This window comes from Entelurus aequoreus, linkage group LG13, assembly GCF_033978785.1.
Source record: "Entelurus aequoreus isolate RoL-2023_Sb linkage group LG13, RoL_Eaeq_v1.1, whole genome shotgun sequence".
Taxonomy (NCBI): Eukaryota; Metazoa; Chordata; class Actinopteri; order Syngnathiformes; family Syngnathidae; genus Entelurus; species Entelurus aequoreus.
The window spans coordinates 31,194,251-31,216,277 of record NC_084743.1 but is presented as its reverse complement, the minus strand read 5'-3'; the positions used below and the strand labels follow the sequence as shown (position 1 = coordinate 31,216,277).

The following is a 22,027-nucleotide window of genomic DNA, read 5'->3' as shown; positions in this document are numbered from 1 at the left end:
TTGAATTCATTATATGACAGACTAATAACATTTAAAATTGTATTGTATTACTGTTATGAAACTCCAAAATAAAAACTGTTAAACACCAAAAGGTTATTTGTCTTTTTCTTGTTTAATTCTGTGAAAATGTGTTCATTCTAATTTTACAAACTTTTATTTTGACATTTAGGCCATCACTGTTTCCAGGTGCAGGCTATGTCACAAAATATTGGATTGATTGTTTACGTTGCACATATTCTTTACAATAAAAAACGATTTTAATTTTGATCTTTTAGCAGCGTTTGGCAGTCTGAGGAGTCTTCATTCAAAGGGTGTTACCATTTAGTGGTCAACTGTACGGAATATGTACTTCACTGTGCAATCTACTAATAAAAGTTTCAAAAACTGCCGCAAGGTGGCAGCGATGTAACGTTATGGCGGATTCAGCTCCCGTGAAACTTCGAACGAAGAAAAAAAAAAGGCGAACGTTAGCACTGCAGCGAAGCTTCAAGGCTGACGCGAGACAAAAGGCGGACGACGACGAAGTGTTATCGAGTCAAACACATTCAAATTGTTGGTAGGGTTAAGGAAAAAGTGATTATTGCAGCAAAATTAGGACTGTTTAAAAGAACGATGGCGTCGTGCGAGGAGGGGCTTTCTCGCACAAGGGAGGAGAAGGAGCGACTACAACAACTGGAAGCTGTTAGCAAGGCTCCAGATGTGCTACACACTAAAGGTATGTCGGCAATTTAACCAGAACTGCTGGGATTAGTCGATGATTTGTCAGTAATTAAACCAGGACTGCTAGGATTAGTCGATGATTTGTCGGCAATTTAACCCAGGACTGCTAGGATTATTTGATGATTTGTCGGCAATTTAACCAGGACTGCTAGGATTAGTCGATGATTTGTCGGCAATTTAACCAGGACTGCTAGGATTATTTGATGATTTGTCGGCAATTTAACCAGGACTGCTAGGATTAGTCGATGATTTGTCGGCAATTTAACCAGGACTGCAAGGATTAGTCGATGATTTGTCGGCAATTTAACCAGAACTGCTGGGATTAGTCAATGATTTGTCGGCAATTTAACCAGGACTGCTAGGATTAGTCGATGATTTGTCAGTAATTAAACCAGGACTGCTAGGATTAGTCGATGATTTGTCGGCAATTTAACCCAGGACTGCTAGGATTATTTGATGATTTGTCTGCAATTTAACCAGGACTGCTAGGATTAGTCGATGATTTGTCGGCAATTTAACCAGGACTGCAAGGATTAGTCGATGATTTGTCGGCAATTTAACCAGGACTGCTAGGATTAGTCGATGATTTGTCGGCAATTTAACCAGGACTGCTAGGATTAGTCGATGATTTGTCGGCAATTTAACCAGGACTGCTAGGATTAGTCGATGATTTGTCTGCAATTTAACCAGGACTGCAAGGATTAGTCGATGATTTGTCTGCAATTTAACCAGGACTGCAAGGATTAGTCGATGATTTGTCTGCAATTTAACCAGGACTGCTAGGATTAGTCGATGATTTGTTGACTGGCCTAATTATTCGACGACTCTGGTGACACATACTTGTTTGTGACGTCATTGCGCATGTATTTAAGGTCATGTCCACGAGAAAGCTGGTATTCCGACACGTGACTTCTTCCCGGAAGTGAAAAATCAGTGGTGGTTGACCAAGCTAAGGAGGCTGTTGTACAGCAAGCAGCGCGCGAACTATCTGAGTACAAAAGAGGCTTAAATCTTCCTGGATAAGCAGATATGAGCAAAAAAAACTACAATGGAACACACCCCTATACTTTATCAAAAAAGATTTGTCGAGGGATATTAAGGATTACCTCCTGGTACCCCAGCACCTCCAAAACCCTCAAATCTAGACTCCAAACATCCCAGAACAAACTAGTCAGGTTACTTCTAGACCTCCACCCCAGATCACACCTCACTCCTACTCACTTCTCCAAAGTGGGCTGGCTCAGGGTGGAGGACAGAGTAAAACAACTTGTACTGAGCCTAGTCTATAAAATCTGCTACACTTCCCTGATACTGAAGTACATGTCAAACTACTACCATAACGTAAATGACCGCCATAACCACAACACCAGGGGGAGCTCCACAAACCACGTCAAACCCAGATTCCGATCTAACAAAGGTCTTAACTCATTCTCTTTCTTTGCCACATCAATATGGAATGCACTCCCAACAGGTGTAAAAGAAAGTGCATCTCTACCCTCCTTCAAAACCGCAATAAAAGAACACCTCCAGGCAACTACAACCCTAAACTAACACCCTCCCCCCACCACATCCCACCTCTCCGGATTGTAAATAATCAAATGTAAATAATCAATTGTATATACTTGTTCTTATGCTTTCTGAGCTCACTATGTTCACTGCTCGCTGTACATATCCTACGAAGTCAGACCTACATTGTTTCAATGTCCATTTCTCAGAGGATATAATTGTTGATGACTGAAGTGCTGATATCAACCAAACCTAACCCCGCCGCCCCAACCCCCTCCACATACCATCCCCGGATTGTAAATAATGTAAATAATTCAATGTATATACTCTGATGATTAACTTGTGTGATGATTGTATTATGCTGATAGTATATATTTGTACCATGAATTGATTAACGTGGACCCCAACTTAAACAAGTCGGGTATTACCATTTAGTGGTCAATTGTACGGAATATGTACTGTACTGTGCAATCTACTAATAAAAGTCTCAATCAATCACATATGGAGCCATTGTGCTCCAGACGCCATTCTACAGGACAAAACAGATCGAAACTTGGAAAAGCACAAAGGTATACAACTTATTTGTGTGTGACTGCGGCTGGGTCAAGGAAATTTGTATCAATTGACTCTCCCAGAAAAATATGCGTAATTTTTGCTCGGGTAAAGGTAGGGCTGGGCGATATGGCCTTTTTTTAATATCTCAATATTTTTAGGCCATGTCACGATACACGATATATATCTCAATATTTTGCCTTAGCCTTGAATAAACACTTGATGCATATAATCACACCAGTATGATGATTCTATGTGTCTACATTAAAACAATCTTGTTCATACTGCATTAATATACTGTATGTTCATTTTAAACTTTCATGCAGAGAGGGAAATCACAACTAAGTCAATTGACCAAAACTGTATTTATTAAACAGTTATTAAGCAGTAGCACAAACATACATGTCATTTCAAAACAGAAAGTGCAAGATTGTCAGAGACATTTTGAAACAAGCTATAAGTGCACTTTTAAGCATGTTGTCACTAAGATGACATATCAAAACAACACTAAATGAAAGTGCACTTTTTGTACCGAATGCCACTACAATAGTTTAAAACAAATAAAGTGCACTTCTGTGCATGATGTCACACAAGATATTTCAATAACTGTCAAATAAAAATTAGCTGCATAATAGGAAATCAAATATGTATGTCCTTCGCTATGTGGTAGGTTACTGCGGACGTTATCTCCTTCTGTTGTTGACTATTTTTTTCATACGGTGTTGATGTGGAAATGATTACCTCTGCATTTTGTTGGTGTGGCACCGAACGGTGATGTTGACATGTGGAGTTTCAAGCACTCTTCATTGTCTAGCGGGTGACTTTTCAGATGATGCTACATATTAGCAGTCATGCTATTTTTTTGTAGCAACGCTTTTGCCCCACACTTGACAAATTATGGTTGTCTGTTCGACATATTCAAACTAATATTAAAATTAATTCTTCCTTCATTTGTTACCAGATTCGCACCTTCTTTCTCTCGTATTACCACTCGCACCACAGCTAACGTTACCCATGCCGCTACCTCTCTGCTCCGCGAGGGCGTATACGTATGTGACGTATGTAAGAAGGTGCGCTTGATTTATGTCTCTGTGAGAAGGAGAGACAACAAAGAGTGAGAAGAGCCTGTAGTGTGATGCCCGCAGCTAAAAGCAACTGCGTGAGAACGTATACTCGAATATCACGATATAGTCATTTTCTATATCGCACAGAGACAAACCCGCGATATATCGAGTATATCGATATATCGCCCAGCCCTAGGTAAAGGTAAACATTTCATGATTTAACTTTGTGTCTAAGACGCCATGTTTGTTGTTGTTGTACGTGCCTTTTTGCGAGTAGCCTGCTTTTCCCCGACTTTATCAAAATATAACTATAGATGTCAACGTTGTGTATGTGCTGAATGCTTCATTTATGATGGCTGCCTTTGTTGAAAGCTGAACTCTTTTAGGTTTTGCTCACATTTGCTTTCTTTTATTTAGACAATAAAATACACCAAAGACATGCACCTGGGGATAGGTTGATTGGCAACACTAAATTGTCCCTAGTGTGTGAATGTTGTCTGTCTGTCTGTGTTGGCCCTGCGATGAGGTATCGACTTGTCCAGGGTGTAACCCGCCTTCCGCCCATGTGCAGCTGGGATAGGCTGCAGCACCCCCCGCGACCCCAAAAGGGACAAGCGGTAGAAGATGGATGGATGGATATTTCAGTAATCTCTTGTCTAAAACCCCAATTTGAGTCAAAGAGTTTGTGTGTGCGGCTTTGTCTTTACAGCCTTGGTTTGTTTCCTGTTTTAAGATAAGATACTTTAACGGCCTATGGTTGGAGCCCACATGGCATGTCTCCAGACCCACACTTATCGCCGAGGACAGAGACTGCTGTGATTTCAGTCGATGACTAAATTGTCCTTTCAGTCAAATATTATCCTTCAAATGGGTTTCTTTTGTGATTTAATGTTGCTAATAACCTTGTGAATGTTTAACCAAAACATTCATGTTTTTTGCTCGTATCATAAACGAGTTAAAATGTGCTTTGCTCATTTCTTCCTGCCCCCTCTCAGGATGGGACATTTGACATGTTCCTGAAAGCATATAAGAATTGAAGTTTTGTCCTTCCTCTCTTGCTGTCCTCCTTACCGTAACAAAAACCCTTTCTTCTTCGCAATCTGATGTTATTTGAGTACTAAAAAAAGACCTTAGTTTTTCTCTGGACAAACTCTTTTTCGAATATGAGAAACTCCAGAACTGGTGCTTTTCGAAACACTCGTAGCAAACGTGTTTAAGAAATACAAATAATATCAAGATATTAATTATTTGGGAAATAATAACCGTTACCAATACATCAAACAAACCTTTAACAAAGTGATCACTGCAAACGCATGTATTTTTCGACTCTGCTCCCTTGGATTGGAGTGTGCGCTGCTTTTCTTGTCGTCGTTTCCACAAATCTTGCACTTTTCAACCCTTTTTGATAATCTCTCAAGGTTCTCTGAAGAAACGTTTATCCTTTTCGCAATTTGAACAGTCCGTACAGCCGAAAACAACACAAGTATAAGCCTTTTTTCTTCGGGAAAGGCTAAATAGTACCCATTGAAAACAGAGCTAGCTTGACCACCACCAGTACTCATTAGGCGGGACGAGAGCTGGACGTGACGTCGGTAACATCCCGGCAATATGCACATTTCCCCACTCAGATGTTAAAAATACACTCCATATGTGTAGAGCTCCACTAATGGACATTGGAGTGTTACTTTCAAAGGCAAAATTAAAGTATTGCTAGAAACATAATTTTATATGGGACTTTATTGTATTATATGTATACCGTAGTACATGTTCCAAAAAGAAAAAAACATAAAACACAGTATATTTAAATATACTAAATGTAAAAAAGGGAATAAATATTCAAAATAATCTAGTTTGGTTACGCCATCATGAGCGCAACACAAGGTCGTAAAAGTTTCAACTACAATCCTAAATAAGATGTGAAAAGCAAACTGAAATCAAATACACTCAGCTTAAAGATTGATCAATACCTATTTATGATGATTTATCAAAATATAAAATAAATATACCTGAACAGAACGCTCATGATGGTTACACCAAAAAGTAGCGCTATAAATCGCGTTTTTCCAAGTTTTTGGGGCATTTTTATGCTATTTCCAAGCATCTCCTTTTTATTATCGTTGATTTTAAATGGTCAAACTAATGCATATTATATATGCATGCCCTACTAAACAAAAAAAAAGTCATTTATTTTGATTGTTACATTTTGAAGTACATTTGTGCAGGTGGGTGCGAATGTACCCATTACCAGAGCTGTACACATATACACCATTTAAAGTGAAATCAAAATGTCCAATTAAAACATTCATCGCTTGTCATGCCTGAAAAAGCAAACACTGCTGACCTGGTTACATTATGATAATAAAAAAGATTAAAACTTAATCAATTAAAGCTGAAAGTCTACACCAAAGTACAGACATGGGGACTTAAAGGCCTACTGAAATGAATTTTTTTTATTTAAACGGGGATAGCAGATCTATTCTATGTGTCATACTTGATCATTTCGCGATATTGCCATATTTTTGCTGAAAGGATTTAGTATAGAACAACGACGATAAAGATTGCAACTTTTGGTATCTGATAAAAAAAAGGCTTGCCCCTACCGGAAGTAGCGTGACGTAGTCAGTTGAACATATACGCAAAGTTCCCTATTGTTTACAATGATGGCCGCATGAAGTGAGAGAGATTCGGACCGAGAAAGCGACAATTTCCCCATTAATTTGAGCGAGGATGAAAGATTTGTGGATGAGTAAAGTGCAAGTGAAGGACTAGTGGGGAGTTGAAGCTATTCAGATAGGGAAGATGCTGTGAGAGCCGGGGGTGACCTGATATTCAGCTGGGAATGACTACAACAGTAAATAAACACAAGACATATATATACTCTATTAGCCACTACACAACCAGGCTTATATTTAATATGCCACAAATTAATCCTGCATAAAAACACCTACGTGTTTGTTATGCTAGCTCGTAGCTCCTCTGCTAGCTCCTAGCTCCATAGAACACGCCAATACAATTCAAACACCTGATCAACACACACAATCACTCAGCCCAAAAGACCGTTCACCTAACCCAAGGTTCATAAAGCTTATATATTTTTAAAAAGTTACGTACGTGACGCGCACATACGGTCAAGCTATCAAATGTTTAGCAGCCAAGGCTGCATACTCACGGTACCTGATATTCAGCTGGGAATGACTACAACAGTAAATAAACACAAGACATATATATACTCTATTAGCCACAACACAACCAGGCTTATATTTAATATGCCACAAATTAATCCTGCATAAAAACACCTGCGTGTTTGTTATGCTAGCTCCTAGCTCCTATGCTAGCTCCTAGCTCCATAGAACACGCCAATACAATTCAAACACCTGATCAACACACACAATCACTCAGCCCAAAAGACCGTTCACCTAACCCAAGGTTCATAAAGCTCATATATTTTTAAAAAGTTACGTACGTGACGCGCACGTACGGTCAAGCTATCAAATGTTTAGCAGCCAAGGCTGCATACTCACGGTACCTGGTATTCAGCTGGGGATGACTAAAACAGTAAATAAACACAAGACATATATTTACTCTATTAGCCACAACACAACCAGGCTTATATTTAATATGACACAAATTAATCCTGCATAAAAACACCTACGTCTTTGTTATGCTAACAACTAGCTCCTATGCTAGCTCCTAGCTCCATAGAACACGCCAATACAATTCAAACACCTGATCAACACACACAATCACTCAGCCCAAAAGACCGTTCACCTAACCCAAGGTTCATAAAGCTTATATATTTTTAAAAAGTTACGTACATACGCAAAAAAAAGTTGCGCACATACGGTCAAGCGATCAAATGTTTAGAAGCCAAAGCTGCATACTCACAGTAGCACGTCTGCGTCTTTGTCATCCAAATCAAAGTAATCCTGGTAAGAGTCTGTGTTGTCCCAGTTCTCTACAGGCGTCTGTGTATCGAAGTCAAAAGTCCTCCTGGTTAGAGTCTCTGTTATCCGAGTTCTTCCATCTTGACTGCATCTTTCGGGAATGTAAACAAAGAAGCGCCGGCTGTGTACTGTTGTTGCTGACTACGTTTGAAAAATACGTCCATTTCGCACCGACAACTTTCTTCTTTGCTTGCTCAGCTTCTTTCTCCATAATGCAATGAACATGATTGCAACAGATTCACGAACACAGATGTCCAGAATACTGTGGAATTATGAAATGAAAACAGAGCTTTTTCGTATTGGCTTCAAAGTGGAAGGCATACCCGTGTTCCCCGGGCTACGTCACGCGCATACGTCATCCTCAGAGGCGTTTCGAACCGGAAGTTTAGCGGCAAATTTAAAATGTCACTTTATAAGTTAACCCGGCCGTATTGGCATGTGTTATAATGTTAAGATTTCATCATTGATATGTAAACTATCAGACTGCGTGGTCGGTAGTAGTGGGTTTCAGTAGGCATTTAAGAGAAACTTCATTTTTTCGGAAATTTGCCAATCATTCACAACCCTAATTTAAGACAAAAAACACATATGTTTTTCTTTTCTTAATGCATTCTAAATGGTAAATAAATGCGATCAAAAGTCTGCTTACAATGGAAACAACGAGAGTCGCTCTATTCTGCCCATGAAGCGCTCTAAAAAAAACATCCAAACACCTCCATTAAGGTTTTATATACACACTGTAAGTACTGTATATATGTAATGTAGTAACAGGAACATTCATAATTACATGTAATATTTATGTATTTACATCATCATCAAGGTTTCCAATATCCTCAGGGTGGTTTTGCTTGCCTGAGACCAACATGTTATACAAAAATAAAAACAAGGCTGCTGGTTAGCGCCTTGCATGGCAGCTCCCGCCATCAGTGTATGAATGTGGAAATACTGTCAAAGCGCTTTGAGTACCTTGAAGGTAGAAAAGCGCTATACAAGTATAACCCATTTATCATTTATTTATCATTGCATTAAAATAAGTTGGAGCGGCTTCCAGCGTAAACAAATTCCTGATACATTTGAACATTTTGATGTTGTACTTGACTCTGGCACATCTGTGTGATATGTTTTTTTTTAAAGCTAAGTGTTGGGTCTAAAATGACTCCCAGGGTAGCGGTATTCACTAACATTTTGTATTATTTCCCCTTTTACAGTTATGTTTGGAAAGGATTACGTTTTATATTTGTTTACAAAATACATTGTTGACGTTTTCTTAATGTTTGATGTTTGACAAGAGTCATGTCGCCATCTTGCCACCTTATCCATGGCTGCTAAGTGCATTGTTCTGATCAATTTTTAAAAAGTAGTGTCTAAAAATAGAATATGTATTACAGTATTGACTTTTAATCCCAAAAATACAACAATGCAGTATTGTCTCAGATAGCATCTGATGAGAAAAGGTTTGTTTCAGCCATTTGAGAATCAAGACTTGACTTGGACTTGTAAGAAAATGACAAGCACATCCCAATTTATATCTGTATTTTTTACTTTCAAATCCATTGGGTTGGTGTATACTGGAAAAATAGGCTCTTAACAACTTTACGAAATCCTTTTTGATATGTGAATTGTTTATCTAAAGTAAAGCAGCAAATGAGAAGATTTTCAAGGGAGCTAAAGACCCATACACAAATATTTTTTTAAAGGTTTTACTTGAATTTACATCATCAATTTGCTCAAAACCTTTTAACAGTTGTATGTAAAGTCCTGTTGGGGTGTATTCACAGTCGAGCCTCCCATCAGTAGCTTCTCCATATTTTCGTGGCTTGATGTCCGCCTTTTGATTATTGTCCGCTGGCCTGGGAGCTGGCTACAGCTTCAGTAGGTCTCGACTGCACGGTCGGCCGTGCTTTATTTCTTTGGTTTGGTGGGTTTTTCCCGCTACTAAGACCGGATATCTTCAGGCGGATTTTGCGAGTTTTGTTCAGGCTTTGTCTGCGCCAGCCAGCTCGTAGCTATTTTTTTTTCTTGTTCTTCGCACACATTATACTCATAACTCACATGAATGCTCGCAACTTAAACTGTAACAAAAAGCCATGTGACAGCTCGTAACTCAAATGATTCGTGAGTTGAGGTAACCGTAAATTGAGGTACCACTCTATAAGAAAAAGTCAGATGAATGTTTTTTTATTTATTTTGCCAGACATTCACAATCCCAAAGTGAGACAAGAACACATACTATGTTGTCTCTTTTGTATGCATTCTAAATAGTAAATGCCGTATTTTTCGGAGTGTAAGTCGCTCCGGAGTATAAGTCGCACCGGCCGAAAATGCATGATAAAGAAGGAAAAAAACATATATAAGTCGCACTGGAGTATAAGTCGCATTTTTGGGGGAAATTTATTTGATAAAACCCAACACCAACAATAGACATTTGAAAGGCAATTTAAAATAAATAAAGAATAGTGAACAGGCTGAATAAGTGTACGTTGTATGACACATAAATAACCAACTGACAACGTGCCTGGTATGTTAACGTAACATATTATGGTAAGAGTCATTCAAATAACTATAACATATAGAACATGCTATATGTTTACCAAACAATCTGCCACTCCTAATCGCTAAATCCCATGAAATCTTATACGTCTAGTCTCTTACGTGAATGAGCTAAATAATATTATTTGATATTTTACTGTAATGTGTTAATAATTTCACACATAAGTCGCTCCTGAGTATAAGTCGCACCCCCGGCCAAACTATGAAAAAAACTGTGACTTATAGTCCGAAAAATACGGTAAACGCTAGCAAGAGGTGACTAACCAAGTAGCTAATGGGAGTCCTCTATTCCGTCCGTAAACCCCTCTAAAAACATCCAAAAACCACTACCGATACTCCGTTTACATGCCACGACCTGAATATTAACCAAGTATTAGCGTCATTGTTATAATAAGAGCGAACACAGAGGAACATTTTTTTTGTAACACTTAATCAAGGAGGCAACTAGCTTATGCAGCTATTGACATACTGAGGTGCTGCATCGCCTCCGAGTTGGTAAAAGTTAATTTTAGATAATAAATCATGCCTCACACTTGATAGTAGAACGTTGTGGCCATAAACCAATAGGTCAACTTTGAAATTCAACTTCGACCAGAAGACAGCATTGAGAAGAAGCAACAATACGCTTGTTTGTTTGCAGCAGTTTTTTTTTACCTGATTATGACGAATCATCATTTAAATATCCCATCACTCGGGATCCTTTTGAGAGCAGACATTGTACAGTAAGTGTTTGTTTTGTTATGTTCGTAGTTTGTATTTCTTGTTGAGCACTTAGCAGTACTGCTACATGATGCTTAGTGTTTCACTATAGTTAGATCTTCTTATCACTCAGCTTCTAAAATGTGTAGTTTATCCGCCGTATAATCAGTTCAGTTCATTTTATTCCGGACATGCATACTAGATTACAATTGACAGTTTTCATTTCAACATGTCCAAAAGGGAGTAGAAAGCAGCAGAGCTTATTAAATCCCACTCCTTCTCCACATCACAACAATTCTCAGAGCAATATAAATATAATTTTGTAAAATCCTTGTGTTCAGTATACACTACTTAAAGTTTCTACACATTGGGTCTCAAGGCGAACCCTCTGGACGAAACATGAACGCACGCCTGCCTCCACACATGAACCCAAACCGGACCCCCAACCGTAGATGCCCAATAGTCCAGCGCCCACCACACATCCTACTGCCCCCAAGCATCCAGACAGATGGCAAACCCCACAAGGTGTGCATACCATGACGGGACCAACAAAACTGCTAGCTCTGTTAAAAATATAAGGTTCTGGATCATGATTTGTCCCAAAGTAGCAGCAGTACTAGCAGTAGCAGTAGCTCTCATAAAGTGTGCCATGATTAGTAGTTGTTTTTGTTGAATGAAACGCAAACTTGGCGACGGGTCTGAAATTAATGCACCCAAAAAGTTCCGGCAGTGCTTAAAATGACCAAAATACGGTCAATAACATACATATTTACACCATGTATATTAAACATTGTTGGAGGTTTTTTAGGGCGCTTTATAGGCTAAATAGATCAAATCCCCATTACATGCATTACAAGCTACCTCTTGCTAGCAAATTTTTGGTAAATCAAAAAAGCATAAACAGCGAAAGACGTGTTTTTGTCTTACATAGGGATTGTGAATGATAGCCAAAGTTTAAAAAAAGAAAAGTGAAGATCCCTATAAACGAACACAACATCACGGTACACTTCAAACCTAGATAAACAGTGGTACCTGGGTCACACTTTTTCGGGGTTATGTGACAGAGCTAGTAACCCAAATTGTATCTCAAATCAGTGTTCCTTTTTAAAATGAACTTAAAATTGCATTCTGGTTCCCCCAAAACATCACACTTTTAACATGCAACAAGCTTTTAAAAAGAGAAAAACAAACATCTAGTGTATAAAACAAATTATACAATACAATGTAGGACAGACAACTACAGTAGTTTTATGAAGTAATGTAATAATACTAATTTACCTTGGTGAGCGGACTTCTACGGTATGTCTTTGGAGCTGCTTCTCCGTCAAACACACCATCAGCAGCTTTTCTATATTTTCATGCATAAATGTTTGCTGTTTATAAATTATTTTAATTCCATTGGCCGGCGTTATTGTTGCTTTTATCAGCTCCATGTGCAATGTGCAAATATTGAGAGGACAGTGGCGACTTTTAAGGAGAGAAAATGCAACAGCGCAAAATAAGTGTGACGTCAGGCTTGCTGCAGCTCTTGCTGTTCGTTGCAGACATCAAGCGAAGGAAGTAAAACGTCTCTAAACATAAGTACATTCTCCAATAACACTAGAAAAGGATGCTGGATTTTTGTTTTTATTAAAGAAAAAGTCACTAAAAGGATTGAAGTCTCTATAACTTGAAACACTCTCAACAAAGTACTTTGAAAAATAGAGCAAAACAATAAATAAGAAAAAATATATGTTAATACTAATTAATAATAAAACAGATTTGCTTTTAAATGTATGTATAGCATTTTTTTTTAGCCTTTTTGAAGAAAATATATGCATCATCGCAGTTTACGCAAATTATGTGATCACGTCATATTGACCATGCCACGCCCCCAACGCCACAGGTAAATTGCAATACGCTAAATATATGGTTCACGTCATATTGACCAAGCCCCTAGGTCCGCCCCCAACGCCACAGGTATGTTGGCAATCTGGTGAAAAGAAACCCTGCGTGTATCTTTTTTACCAAGTCATTTTTGTCAATGAATATCACCTGCTGCTTCTTCTCAACTCTGTCCTTCACACTCAATTTTCTATTTCCCATGCTTTGGCAAAACTAAATGTTTGTCTTTCTTGCTATCAATCTACTGTTAGCTAATGCTAGCAAGTCAGACACCAGAGGGCCTCATGTAACAACAGTTGGGTGGCCTTCTTACTAAAACGTTAGTTCAAATCCAAAAAACGGTGTGCGCATATAAAAATTCAGATGTATTAAAGTGTTAGCACGCACAAATCCAAGCACATTTCTTTGTTACATCGCAAACTACTCGGAATCGGCCGCAGATATGTGTGTGGCTTGGCACGCCCAGGCCGTGCTCAGACCACACCCCCTTATAAATACGCAAATCATAGTAACCATGTGCTTGAAATCGGCATTGTCTAACCAATCACAAGTCAGTAGGAGGTGCTTTTATCTCGTGTTTCCAGCAATGACAGTGCAATTGTCAAAAAAAAAAAATTGTCATGTCAGGAAGAAAGTGAAGAAGAAGAAGATGTGCGTGCAAAACATGCTCGGGGAAATTAGTCCTGCACAGTTTTGTGTAAACCAAACAGATGCAGTCTTAAGCTTTCACTAAAAACGATTACCGGTATTCAATCACTCAATCAAAACTTTATTTATATACACTGTAGCAGTTCTGATACACAGACAAGTTTGAACACAAAGTGCTTTACACCAATTTAAAATGTTTAAACTGTGGTGAAATTCCTGACACTTAATATTACTGTTTAAAATTCAATTATCGTAAAATCATTTTCTACCATCTCCTAGCCACTCAGGCAAATCATATTGTCTAAAAATGCATTTTACCATCGATAACGTGACATGCCGCAAGTGCGCTTTTTAAGTCAATTGCGCGAGGAATATATATGTATGTATATATATATATATATATATATAAATATATATATATATATATATATATATATATATATATATATATATATATATATATATATATATATATATATATATATATATATATATATATATACACATATACATATATATATACACACATATATATATATGTATGTATATATATATACATATACATATACAGGTATACACACACATATATACACATACACATATATATATATACATATACATATATACACACACACGTGTATATATGTGTATATATGTTGGGCTGTGCCAGCAACTTGAGGGTTCCTGGTTCAATCCCCACCTTCTACCAACCTGGTCACGTCCGTTGTGTCCTTGAGCAAGACACTTCACCCTTGCTCCTGATGGGTCGTGGTTAGGGCCTTGCATGGCAGCTCCCGCCATCAGTGTCTGAATGTGTGTGTGAATGGGTGAATGTGGAAATAGTGTCAAAGCACTTTGAGTACCTTGAAGGTAGAAAAGCCCTATACAAGTATAACCCATAACCCATATACATATATACATATACATATATACACACGCACACACACATTTATTTATTATTATTATTATTATTTATTTATTTATTTATTTATATATATATATATATATATATATATATATATATATATATATATATATATATATATATATATATATATATATATATATATATATATATATATATATATATATATATATATATATATATATATATATATATATATATATATATATGTGTATGTATGTATGTATGTATGTGTATATATATATATATATATATATATATATATATATATATATATATATATATATATATATATATATATATATATATAGCCCGGCCCCCAGCCAAATTGTTCAACCCCAATGCGGCCCCGGAGTCAAGAAGTTTGGGGACCGCTGGTCTATAGCCATGTTTGTTGCCTTTTTGTTTGCAAGCACTGTTTACAAGTATGTGTGGTTTTTTATTTTTATTAAAGTGTAACTATAGTTCTCAACATTGTGTATGTGCTGAAAGCTTAGTTTATGATTGCTGCCTTTTAGTAAAAACGTAACTCTTGTAGGTTTGCTCACATTTGCTTCCTTTAATTTAAACTCGCCGAGTTGGTGGTTTCCAAAAAAAAGTCAGAAACAACATAAAGTACAAGTAACATCAAGATCATACTTAAATGGGAAATACTAAGCAGTAAAAGTATATCAAACAAACCTTTAACGAAGTGATCACTGCAAACTTGTGCGTTCTTCGACTCTATCTGCTTTCTCACACTTTTCTCGTCATTTTTTGTAAAATCTTGCACTTTTTCACCCTTCTTAAATGCCTTTTTTAGGAACTCTGAAAAAACTTTTATTCCTTCTCGCGTTTTGGACAGTTCTGATAGCTTAAAACAACACAAGCATAGGGTGTTTTTCTTTGAGAAAGGCAAAATGCCGCCCAGAATGTCATGGCAACAGACGCTCGCTGGCCCACCATGTGATGTCAGGTGAATACTACCATCATCATTATCATATATATCTGATTCCATATTTTGTGGATGAATAGATATGATCAAAATAGTATCAATCTCAGAGATTCCTGAGCCATTTTGAGAGATAATGAGGAAGCCAGTCACATAATTGTGTGATGTTGTGCTAGGAACCACAGAGCCCTTCCCCATCAACAACAATGCTAATCAAGCAGACTTTGTGAGAGCTAACAGCAATTACTTTGGGGAAAAAATATGAACCAGGACTTTATATTTTTGAGCCTGAACACAAAGAGGATGAGCAATACGTTTTAGAAGCAGAGTGATGGATGCAGTTTCATTGCCACACCATAGCATCCGCAGCCTTGCTAGGTGCTGAACATACAAACTAACCATAACAAAGTATAATAAAACAATATTTCCACTCTTGCTGCAATGCCAACCGACGGTACGCTCACATAATTCTGTTTAGAGGAAGATCACAACCCTCACGAAGGGTTAAAACAATTTTTTTAGGTGTATTTCACCATGAAAGTTTAAATAAATTTATTATAAAAATATATTATGTTTTACCTAAATATGTATATATGCCTCCTATACTTGATATAGGCGGTCTATATAAAATAAACACATCTTTTAAGATAAGATTTTTATTTTTTTTCAAGATGGCGCCGCTGGTTGCAGGCGCTATGTGCTCTTGTTTTTCCTCCTTTTGTGTTCTTGATGTTTCGTCCTTGTTGTCATGTTTTTATTTTGGCTTTTTGGTTTGAGCCCCTTTGGAACTGTGCAACAAGGGGTGACACTTTTGTGACTTCTGCGCTGCTTTTTGTCAAATTTCACGCAGGCTGACGATTTGACTGCGAGGTTGATAGGTGAGTCCGATATCTCCAAATAAAATCTACAACTCTTTGAAGACAACCCTAGTACATTGTATATGTGATAAGTGTTAATTCCATTGGATTTTTCAGTGATAGTCAGTGTGGTGTTATTTTCTTTTATGTTTGACGTCCTACCAAAAGCTTACCAAAAGCTTGCCAATGTTCAGTGGGGCCACTGAACATTGATTTTGTTTATTCTAGAACAAAACAATATTTTTACATTTATTAGCCACATCTGACAATAAGCTGCAGATACAGTATATAAGTTGTGAAATTAGTTATTTACACAGAAATATTTTGTAAATGTTTATTTACATACTTTAATTGTTTCCAAACGATGCCTGTAACACAACAGTAAAACGGCTGATCAAAAAAAACAGAAGTCATTGTTATGGACCCACTAGCTGCAGAAGCTAGCTCTCTAATCAGCTAAACAGACTTAAACACTCCTACAGACATCACACATGGGACGGTTTAGTGAGTAAGACTTGTTTCAGTTATATTGTAAAACTTACAAACATTGCTTGGAGTGATTATTAAAGAATCCAAACAAGTAAAAACGCTATGGACAACAAGAAGACGTACGGCATGTGTACTTCCGGTTTAAAGCTCTAAACAGAAGAGCACTGCGGTGAGCGAACTCATCCAAAAGATGGTGCCATAGCACAAACAATAACACACCTTTTCAGTGTCTTTGCTTGTTTTTTTTAACCATTCGCATTACGGCTGTCAGCGAAGAAAAATCCATAAATTATCCGCACCGTTTTATAAGCCGCAGGTTTCAAAGTGGCTTATAGTCCGTAATTTGCGGTACTCTTCTTTGCTACAATATATTATTCCTACATTAACTTTTCTAACACGTTTGTCTTTTTGTGTCTTCCAGACATCAATGAAGAAAATCTTCCCCCTGAGCAGCAGCAATGGAGATCCAGGGTGACACAGGAGGAGCCACATTCTCATCTCAACAAAGAGGAAGAGAAGGAGCCACAGCATTCCCATATTAAAGTAGAAGAAGGGGAGCCACAACCTCCGCATAATAAAGTGGATAAGACAGAGCCACACCCCCTACAAATCAAAAAGGAGGAGGAGCCACAAATTAAAGAGGAAAATGAGGAGCACGGCATCAGTCAGAAGGGAGAGCATCTTGAAGGACCAGAGCAGTTTCCAGTGATTAATGTCATTATTAAGAGTGAAGATGAAGACGACAAAAGTGAGGAGAAGAAAGAGGTGGAGCCTCCGAGGAACAACTCACCTAAACACATGACAACAGAAGCTTACGAAGATCATTGTGGAGTGTCACAAGCAGACAACCTCTTCGCTCCACTATCAGATAGTGATGTAACATGTCACACTGACATTGACAACACACGCTGGAAATGCTCTCAGTGTGACAAAGCTTTCAGTGAGCGTCGTTACCTGAATAGACACATGAGAATACACACAGGAGAAAAACCTTATTGCTGTTCAGTTTGTGGTTTGTGTTTTGTACAAAATCAAGATTTGAAAATGCACATGAGAACACACACTGGAGAGAAACCTTTCACCTGCTCAGTATGCAACAAAAGATTCTCCCAAAAGGGTTGCATGAAAAGACACACAAGAACGCATACTGGAGAAAAACCATACTCCTGCTCAGTCTGTAAGAAAGGTTTTAATGAAAGTTCGGCATTAGTTAATCACACAAGAATGCACACTGGCGAGAAACCATTTTCTTGTTTAGTCTGTGGTAAAAAATTCACTCGAAATGAACGTTTGACAAGACACACAAGAATACACACTGGAGAGAAACCGTTTACTTGCTCTGTGTGCGGTAAAAGATTCTATGATAAAAATGATTTAGACAGACACTCTAGAATACATACTGGAGAGAAACCCTTCCTTTGCTCGATTTGCAATAAGTGTCTTTCTACTACAGATAGTTTAAAAATGCACATGAGAACGCACACCGGCGAGAAACCTTTTTCCTGTACAGTGTGTGGATTACGGTTTAGACTAAATCAACATTTGAAGTTGCACTCTAGGCTGCACACTGGGGAAAAACCATACCTTTGTTCAATCTGCAACAAAAGGTTTTGTGACCGGACACAACTTGTAAGACACACAAAAACACACTAGTGATTATGTGTTGCATTGCTGTGGGTGTGATGAAAGTTCTTATAAGTACCAGGTTAACAATCACAAGTGTGCCTTAAATGCAAATAATTTGATAATATGTTAAAACAAATCATATTATTTTGTAGCCGGGGCGTTTATTTTCATATTGGTCGATAGAACCTAACTTTACGTGGGATACCCATTTTGTGGGCAGACAGACTTGCAACAGTGATGGGCAATACCAAGATTTTTAAGATTTGATATGATACAGAATATTCTCTCAGAAATGCAAATACTTTTTGTGCTCTTTCTACCCTGATGAAACTAATGACAACTACTGGCCCTCTAATACCTTGTTAATGTGTGTTTTTTTTATATTGTCAAATGATTCAATCATTCATTCAATAACCAATATCACGTCCATGCCTTCTTCCCCCCTCCCAGGATGGGACGTTTCACCCCATCTCATTCCTGAAAATTTGAGTACTTAAACAAATATTAAAAATATCTTAATTTATCTATGTACGAGTCTTTGATTAATATGAAAAATTCTAAAACAGTCACACAAGTTGCACCTTACTATTGTTTTTACTGGCCGAGTACAGTAGGTCCACACCACAGTCCTTCTCTTGCTTGGGCAAGGACATTACTGTTCCACATCCGCACAGTGGTTCTCAAACTTTTTTCACCAAGTACCACCACAGAAAACATTAGGCTCTCCAAGTACCACCATAATTATCAACATTAAAATATTGTAGTGTAGTTGACCTATGTATTCTTTAAAAAAAAATTAGAGGTTTTATTTAACGTGTACAGTATATTCAATGTTCTGGGCCACTGTGTGTTGAATATAAGAAAAAACACTACTTAATTGCAGAATTTAATTATTGGCATACTACAGGATAGAATCCACAGTTTAAGAATTACTTCTCTGGCACAATGTGCTGCTGTTGTGCATGGAGTCGCCGCTCTTCTGTCAGTGGTCACATTAAATTAATAAACCTACTCAATGTTATTCTCCTGGGGTACTACTGAGAACCTGATGAGATTGATTTATTTATATATATTTGTCAACATAGTTGTTTTATTTAAGGTTATTAAATATCCTCATTACCTAGCGTATTTACAGTAAACCCAAGGGCTATGTATACCTCTTCATATTTCCTTGTCAGTTGCCACCAATTTTTCAGGCATAAAGACGATAATACCACAAGTCCCCCTTCCTCTCACTGTCAGTCAATACTCAATTGATGTACATTCTAGATCATAAATTAGATGTATTGTACATTTACTTATATACTGTACTTACCAGTGTATTTGTTTCCTTGCAGTTTGACATTTTATTCAATACATACTCCTGCAAAGTATACAACATGTTCCTTGGTGATTGCCTTAAGTCTTTTTGAATAAGATGCCACTAGTTTGGCACACCTATCTTTAGGCAGTTTCGTCCATTCCTCTTTGCAGCACCTCTCAAGCTCCATCAGGTTGAATGGGAAGCTTAGGTTTTCATCCAGGATGTCTCTGTACATTGCTGCATTCATCTTAGTCGTCACGGAGGTGACCAAGAACCGAATGGTCACTCTGTCAGAGCTACAGCATTCCTCTGAGAAAAGAGGAGAACCTTCCAAAAGGACAACCATCTCTGCAACAAACATAGTCCCCCCAACATGTTCTGGGTCTTCCCCGTGGCCTCCTACCAGCCAGATGTGCCCTGCACACCTCCCCTGGTAGGCGTCTGGGGGGCATTCTGACCAGAGGTTAATTTTAAGGTTGCGAATAAAAATTTGGGTAACAAGCATCCCCACCGCTGGCTGGTGTCGCGAATGTCACAGTGAACCTTGAAAGACTCGACCAAAACATCAGACGTCTCACTCGCTAGCATTGTCTTACAGCTAGAGATTGACATAACTTTGTTTTTCCAAACATGGGAACAGAAAAATTGAGTGTGAAGGACATAAGAAAAAGAAGCTGATGATAATCACTGAATTAAAGAAATCAACGAAAAACATGACTGAGTTGTGCATTTAGACGACTACTAACTCAGAAACATCTGAAGGACAAATGGCCAGATTACAAGCAAATCTAACCAGTTTGTAAAGTAAATTACTACTCGAAGGGTAGCAATAGTTACAACTACAGCATGGCAAGAGAGTTCAAAACAAATGATCAGTATTTACAATAGAACTTGTAGCTATTTTAGGACTCTTGGGTGGGTGGAGGACATTAAGCCACAAAAAGCAGTTATGTGCTCAGATACAGCAGCAGTACTGATGGCACTGAAGGGTGGGAAGAGTGAGGCTAGAAGTAATTAGTGAAGCGATGATGATGCTTGGTAGAATGCCGGGGTTGGGGTGCCAACACACGTGACAGTACAGGGGGATGACGAGGCAGCAAAAAAGGTGTTAAACAGAAATGTAATATGAAGTACAGTATGGAAGTGTGGAATGGAAGAGTTTAATAAAGCAAGAACGTGTTAAAATGGGGCATAAAGAGTGGTTACAGCTGAGTATTATTATTTTTATTGCAACCCAATATCAAACACACACACATGGTTTTAAAATGGGAAGGAGGGACACTGTGATGTATATAATATTTAGGCTGAGGCACTGCACTAAATAAAGAGCTGGCGATGATGGGTAAACACACTGGTGGAAAATGCACACATGGCCATATTCTTACAGTTTGCAATAAATACAATAAAGATAAACAGCCATTATGTATGCAAAACTGTCAGAAAACGGAAACAAAAACACGGCACTAAAAATATTCCTAGCTGGGAACAGGCCATAAGACTCTTGAACGCATCATAATAATCCCCTCAATTCCCCCCAAAAAATGGATTAACTCGCTGGAATATAAAGACAATATTTTTCATCTCAGTATGTTAATAATGACTGAATTAATTAATTACATATTACAAAACTGTTGTATATACTAATTCACAGATGCCATTATATTATAAAAAGGTCAGTAAATGGTGTATATATTTGTATACGCTCTGGAGTGGGAAAGGGGTAGGATTAAATAAGCTTTGCTTCTTCCTACTCCTTTTCGGACATGATGTAAAGTGAATGATATGAAATTGTGTGATTTATTATGCTGTAAGTGTGTTCATGTTCGAAATAAACTAAAGAAAGAAAGAAAGACAATATAACATACATCCATAAATGTGGATGCATATGAAAAAAATGCAATATATTTATCTGTACAGTAATCCCTCAGGAAACACCTCCCTAAGGAGGTGTTTCGGGCACGTCCGACCGGTAGGAGGCCACGGGGAAGATCCAGGACACGTTGGGAAGACTATCTCTCCCGGCTGGCCTGGGAACGCCTCGGGATCCCCCGGGAGGAGCTGGACGAAGTGGCTGGGGAGAGGGAAGTCTGGACTTCCCTGCTTAGGCTGCTGCCCCCGCGACCCGACCTCGGATAAGCGGAAGAAGATGGATGGATGTACAGTAATCCATTTATTTATATCTGCACCTTATTGCTATTTTATCCTGCACTACCATGAGCTAATGCAACGAAATTTCGTTCTTATCTGTAATGTAAAGTTCAAATTTGAATGACAATAAAAAGGAAGTCTAATCAAGAATCTGCAAAAGTGGTTTTAAAATGCCTTCAAA

At 37.9% G+C, this 22,027-nt stretch overlaps 1 protein-coding gene across 1 annotated transcript; it reads left to right on the top strand.

Moving 5' to 3' along the window:
• Positions 1-416: 416 nt before the first annotated feature.
• LOC133663314 (oocyte zinc finger protein XlCOF6.1-like) lies at positions 417-21,416 on the top strand. Its single transcript, XM_062067695.1, has 2 exons — positions 417-715; positions 17,191-21,416. Exons 1-2 carry the CDS (start codon positions 613-615, stop codon positions 18,420-18,422), a joined length of 1,335 nt encoding a protein of 444 aa, XP_061923679.1. The 5' UTR covers positions 417-612; the 3' UTR covers positions 18,423-21,416.
• Positions 21,417-22,027: the final 611 nt, after the last annotated feature.

What these genes read in the sequence shown, in the direction of transcription:
- LOC133663314 (XM_062067695.1), top strand. Translation starts at nt 613, where the DNA reads ATGGCGTCGTGCGAGGAGGGGCTTTCTCGCACAAGGGAGGAGAAGGAG. An exon ending in AGATGTGCTACACACTAAAG is followed by an intron (nt 716 to 17,190) that starts GTATGTCGGCAA and finishes TGTGTCTTCCAG; the next exon opens with ACATCAATGAAGAAAATCTT.